At 49.1% G+C, this 4,516-nt stretch overlaps 1 protein-coding gene across 1 annotated transcript; it reads left to right on the top strand.

Moving 5' to 3' along the window:
* Nucleotides 1-449: 449 nt before the first annotated feature.
* LOC133889935 (probable indole-3-acetic acid-amido synthetase GH3.1) lies at nt 450-2,902 on the top strand. The gene is made up of 3 exons (XM_062330359.1): nt 450-936; nt 1,048-1,946; nt 2,059-2,902. The coding sequence occupies exons 1-3, from the start codon at nt 608-610 to the stop codon at nt 2,664-2,666; spliced, it is 1,836 nt and encodes a 611-aa protein (XP_062186343.1). The 5' UTR covers nt 450-607; the 3' UTR covers nt 2,667-2,902.
* The last annotated feature ends 1,614 nt before the right edge of the window (nt 2,903-4,516 follow it).

A 4,516-nucleotide genomic window follows, 5' to 3' on the forward strand; every position in this document is an offset into this window, starting at 1 on the left:
TTGCTAGATTATTTTTTGTGCCAATGCAAGAGCTCGACACATAGATTTATTTACCATATTGAAATATGATACGTGGATTCTACATGTGCAAGTGAAGCTTGGGTTGATAACATATTTTAGATCTCTCGCGGTAGACGGATAAATGGTCTGGCAAAGATATAGCAAATTGCATTGCGGTCCAAGAAGGTTGCGTTAAAATTTTGCATAGCCAGTAAACTTTTTTAAAAAATAATAACTACGCTTGTATAAAGCAACTAAGCAAGGATAACCATACAAAACTTATATAAAAGAGAACTGAAAAAGACAATAACACAAAATAATATGGGTACCAGAATAATATTGCAAATTATGCTTGCTGCAAGTCCAGTATCAGGAATCAGTCAGTACCAACTGAGTAGGCCCAGCTGCCGACCCAGTTACAGTACTGCGCTGCCATTCCATATCCTCTCTCCATATAAGCCCGCACAACTGCACTTCGCTCTCACACAAACACACGCCCACACTGCCCAGAGGTTAACCATCCAGCAACACGCCCCGTTACAACCAGGTAGCACACCAGTGCACGAACTGCACTAGCTAGCGCGCACACGCTACGCACTGCAGTGCCATGCCGGAAGCACCGTCCGCCAAGCCAATCCCGCCGGCCAGCGGCTACGCCCCCGGGGCGCACCGCGAGGCCCTCGAGTTCATCGAGCACGTCACGGCGAACGCCGGGCAGGTGCAGCGGCGCGTCCTTGCGGATATACTGTCGCAGAACGCGCCGGCCGAGTACCTGCGCCGATATGGCGTCTCCGGATGCCCGGACGTCGTCGAAGCCTTCCGCCGTCTCGCCCCACTCGTCACCTACGAGGGCCTCCAGCCAGACATACTCCGCATTGCCAACGGCGACACCTCGCCGATCCTCTCAGGCAAACCCATCTCCGAGTTCCTCACAAGGTATGCATCACACATGCATCATGACATCTACATGTGCACGCGCCGCTGTGTTCAAAACCTACCGGGCATGGAAATATGTACTAACGTTCGTGCAATTAATGGTGTTACCAGTTCTGGCACATCCGGAGGGGAGAGGAAGCTGATGCCGACCATCGCCGACGAGCTGGACAGGAGGTCGTTGTTGTACAGCCTGCAGATGCCGGTGATGAGCCAATCGATGCCTGGGCTCGAGAAGGGCAAGGCGATGTACCTGCTCTTCGTGAAGGCGGAGTCGCGCACGCCGGGCGGGCTCCTGGCGCGGCCGGTTCTAACGAGCTACTACCGGAGCCGGCAGTTCCTGGACCGTCCACACGATCCCTACACCGCGTACACAAGCCCCAACGAGGCCATCCTGTGCGTGGACTCGTACCAGAGTATGTACAGCCAGCTGCTCTGCGGCCTCGTCCACCGCGCCGACGTGCTGCGCGTGGGCGCCGTGTTCGCCTCGGGATTCCTCCGCGCCATCCACTTCCTCGAGAAGCACTGGCCGCGCATGTGCCGGGACATCCGCACGGGCGCGCTCGACCCCGGGATCACCGACCGCGCCGTGCGCGACGCCGTCGGGAGGGTTCTCCGCGCCGACCCCGCGCTCGCCGACGAGATCGAGGCCGAGTGCAGTAGGCCGTCGTGGGAGGGCATCATCCGGCGTTTGTGGCCCCGCACCAAGTACATCGACGTGATTGTGACCGGCGCCATGTCGCAGTACATCCCGACGCTGGAGTTCTACGGCGGCGGCCTGCCGCTCACGTGCACCATGTACGCCTCTTCGGAGTGCTACTTCGGCCTTAACCTGAACCCCATGTGCAAGCCCAGCGACGTTACATACACGCTCATCCCCACCATGTGCTACTTCGAGTTCCTTCCTCTCAATAGCAGCAACGCCAAGGCCGAGCCGAGCCACCGCGACCTGGTCGACCTCGTGGATGTGAAGCTCGGTCACGAGTACGAGCTCGTGGTCACCACCTACTCCGGTATGTCTCTGACATGCATCTTCGATCGAAATATATATAGCTGGGATGATCCATATCAGTTAGACTTGTGTGGATTGTTTCGTAAGAGTAACGTTTTATGTGATCGTGACAGGGCTGTGTCGGTATCGTGTGGGCGACGTGCTGAGGGTGTCGGGCTTCAAGAACAAGGCGCCGATGTTCAGCTTCGTCAGGCGACTGAATGTGGCGCTGAGCATCGACTCCGACAAGACGGACGAGACGGAGCTCCACGCGGCCGTGAGCCGCGCGATGCAGCACCTGGCGCCGTTTGGCGCGTCGCTGGTGGAGTACACCAGCTACGCGGACGCGACCACCATCCCGGGCCACTACGTGCTGTTCTGGGAGCTGCGCGCGGGCAGCATGGCCGTGCCGGCGTTCGTGTTCGAGGACTGCTGCCTGTCGGCCGAGGAGGCCCTGAACAGCGTGTACCGGCAGTGCCGGGCCTGCGACAAGTCAATCGGCCCCCTGGAGATACGCGTCGTGGCCGAGGGCACCTTCGACAAGCTGATGGACTACGCGATCAGCCGCGGCGCGTCCATCAACCAGTACAAGGCGCCGCGGTGCGTGCGCCCCGGCCCGGTCGTGGAGCTACTCGACGCGAGGGTGCAGGGCAAGTACTTCAGCCCCAAGTGCCCCAAGTGGAGCCCAGGGAACAAGCAATGGGACAACGCCAACGGGTCGATCAGCAACGGAGACGCCTGATCGTGAGCAGGAGTAAAGATGCATGGTGTGTTCTGTGTAGGGGTGTTCCGATATCTGCTACTATCTGAATTTTCAGAGGCGGCGAGGAAATAGCTATGAAATGATGACTTAGGGTACTTATAATCATTTTTTTTATCTCCATCTTTGTAATTTCGCCTGCGTTTTGTTAAGGTCGTGTTTTGCTATATATATGCACGTAGTGCATGTCAATTGCATACACTACATTCTTACGTTATCAGCCATACGAAATCGAATCTTCTGAGATAAACTAAGAGGACTCTCAAGTAATTTCCGCACAATGCAAAGCAGAGAGTAGTCAAAATTAGAGGATTAGTCCAGAAATAGATCGCAGAGTTTTCTTTTGTTGGATTTATAAATTTGTGCAAGTGAATTCAAGTCTGATGCGGCGCACTACCATTGTTTGTTTCCGGGAAACATGGCCAGGGAAATGGCATCGGTTGTACAGAATGAAGAGTTCATATTCTAAGCGCACTATATACCATGCATATTCTAATCAGGCTTAATTCTTGTACTACTACTTCTTACTTTTGATTCAGCAGGTCTTATCTTGAATGAGCAGGCCTCCCAAGCATAAAATACTACTCGCTTTGTTTCTTTTTATTGGTCGTATGAAGATTTGAAAAGTCTTAAAAATATAATTTGATCATTAATTTCTCTATAATATATTATTAATTGTCATAAAATTAATATCGTATTAAAGATATACATGAGTCTATTGATCGATATTACTTTTATACACTAAATATGTATATTGTTAGATAAAACTTACGAAGTTTGACTTTTGTAAAACCTAACACACCCTTAAGAAAGAAATAGAGGGAGTGCTAATTATAGAAATTCAAAATAAACTAGTAAATCTGACACAAAGACAAGTGTTTGCATATTTCCATTTATACTATGACCACGACCGCAAGAGAAACGATAGCTCACATCACCAAATCACATGCATGTAATCAAACTGGCCACAGATGTGGTCGATTACAAATATCCAATTTTCGTGTACTGGTAGTAATTAAGAGCTTGTTTTTTATGGTTGATAAATCCTTTTATATATAATATATGTATAAACATATAGTCCTCTTCGATCGTTTTCTATTTCTGTCAACACGCTGATGCCATGCATGTGGTAATGCTCTAGTGTACACTAAGTGAGAATAACATATCAGTGGCGGTTCAAAATCGTTATTCGTGACGGATCTTGAACCGCCACTGATGAATCGACCCTGACAGTCACTGACTACTAAGTACCGAGTTTAGAACCGGCACTAAAAATCAACATCAGTGCCGGTTCGTGGAACCAACTGGTACTGATAGATCTTTCTCCGCCCTTTTTAAACCCTGGCGGTTACCGTCAATACCGTGCCTATTTTCAAATTTTGGTAGTTGCTGTCAATAGTATACGGTATATTTATAGACATGCACATATAAATTTAACTAGACTTAGATTCAATCAAATCAAATATTACAATAGCAATATTGAAATTGTTGGGTTTTAACTTTGTAGCAAGTCAATGACTGGTTGGTAGGTTTCTTTTGGATTATTTTGTGAGTTTTAGACAACGATCTTGCTAATATTTGGCTGGATGACAAAGAGGATCAAGTGATAACTGCACATAGGTCACTATAGGTTAGTTTGTACTAATTTCTAACGATGTATTGCTAAAAAAGAGTAGAACATGTATGAAGAGATACACATACCCAAAGTGGTAGGGTAAAGATATGTATTTCTTCAGTTGTAGCTCTAGAATACACTTCAATGCATAGTCCTAGGTTTGTTTTGGATCGGATTGCATTATTGTCAAGTTTACATAATGTGGGTCGATAAATCC

This window comes from Phragmites australis, chromosome 1 (assembly GCF_958298935.1).
Source record: "Phragmites australis chromosome 1, lpPhrAust1.1, whole genome shotgun sequence".
NCBI lineage: Eukaryota > Viridiplantae > Streptophyta > Magnoliopsida > Poales > Poaceae > Phragmites > Phragmites australis.

Bases quoted from the DNA above. Each gene is read 5' to 3' on its own strand.
- LOC133889935 (XM_062330359.1), top strand. From the start codon at position 608: ATGCCGGAAGCACCGTCCGCCAAGCCAATCCCGCCGGCCAGCGGCTAC. The intron at 937-1,047 runs GTATGCATCACA...TGGTGTTACCAG, and splicing joins ATCTCCGAGTTCCTCACAAG to TTCTGGCACATCCGGAGGGG. The intron at 1,947-2,058 runs GTATGTCTCTGA...TGATCGTGACAG, and splicing joins CGTGGTCACCACCTACTCCG to GGCTGTGTCGGTATCGTGTG.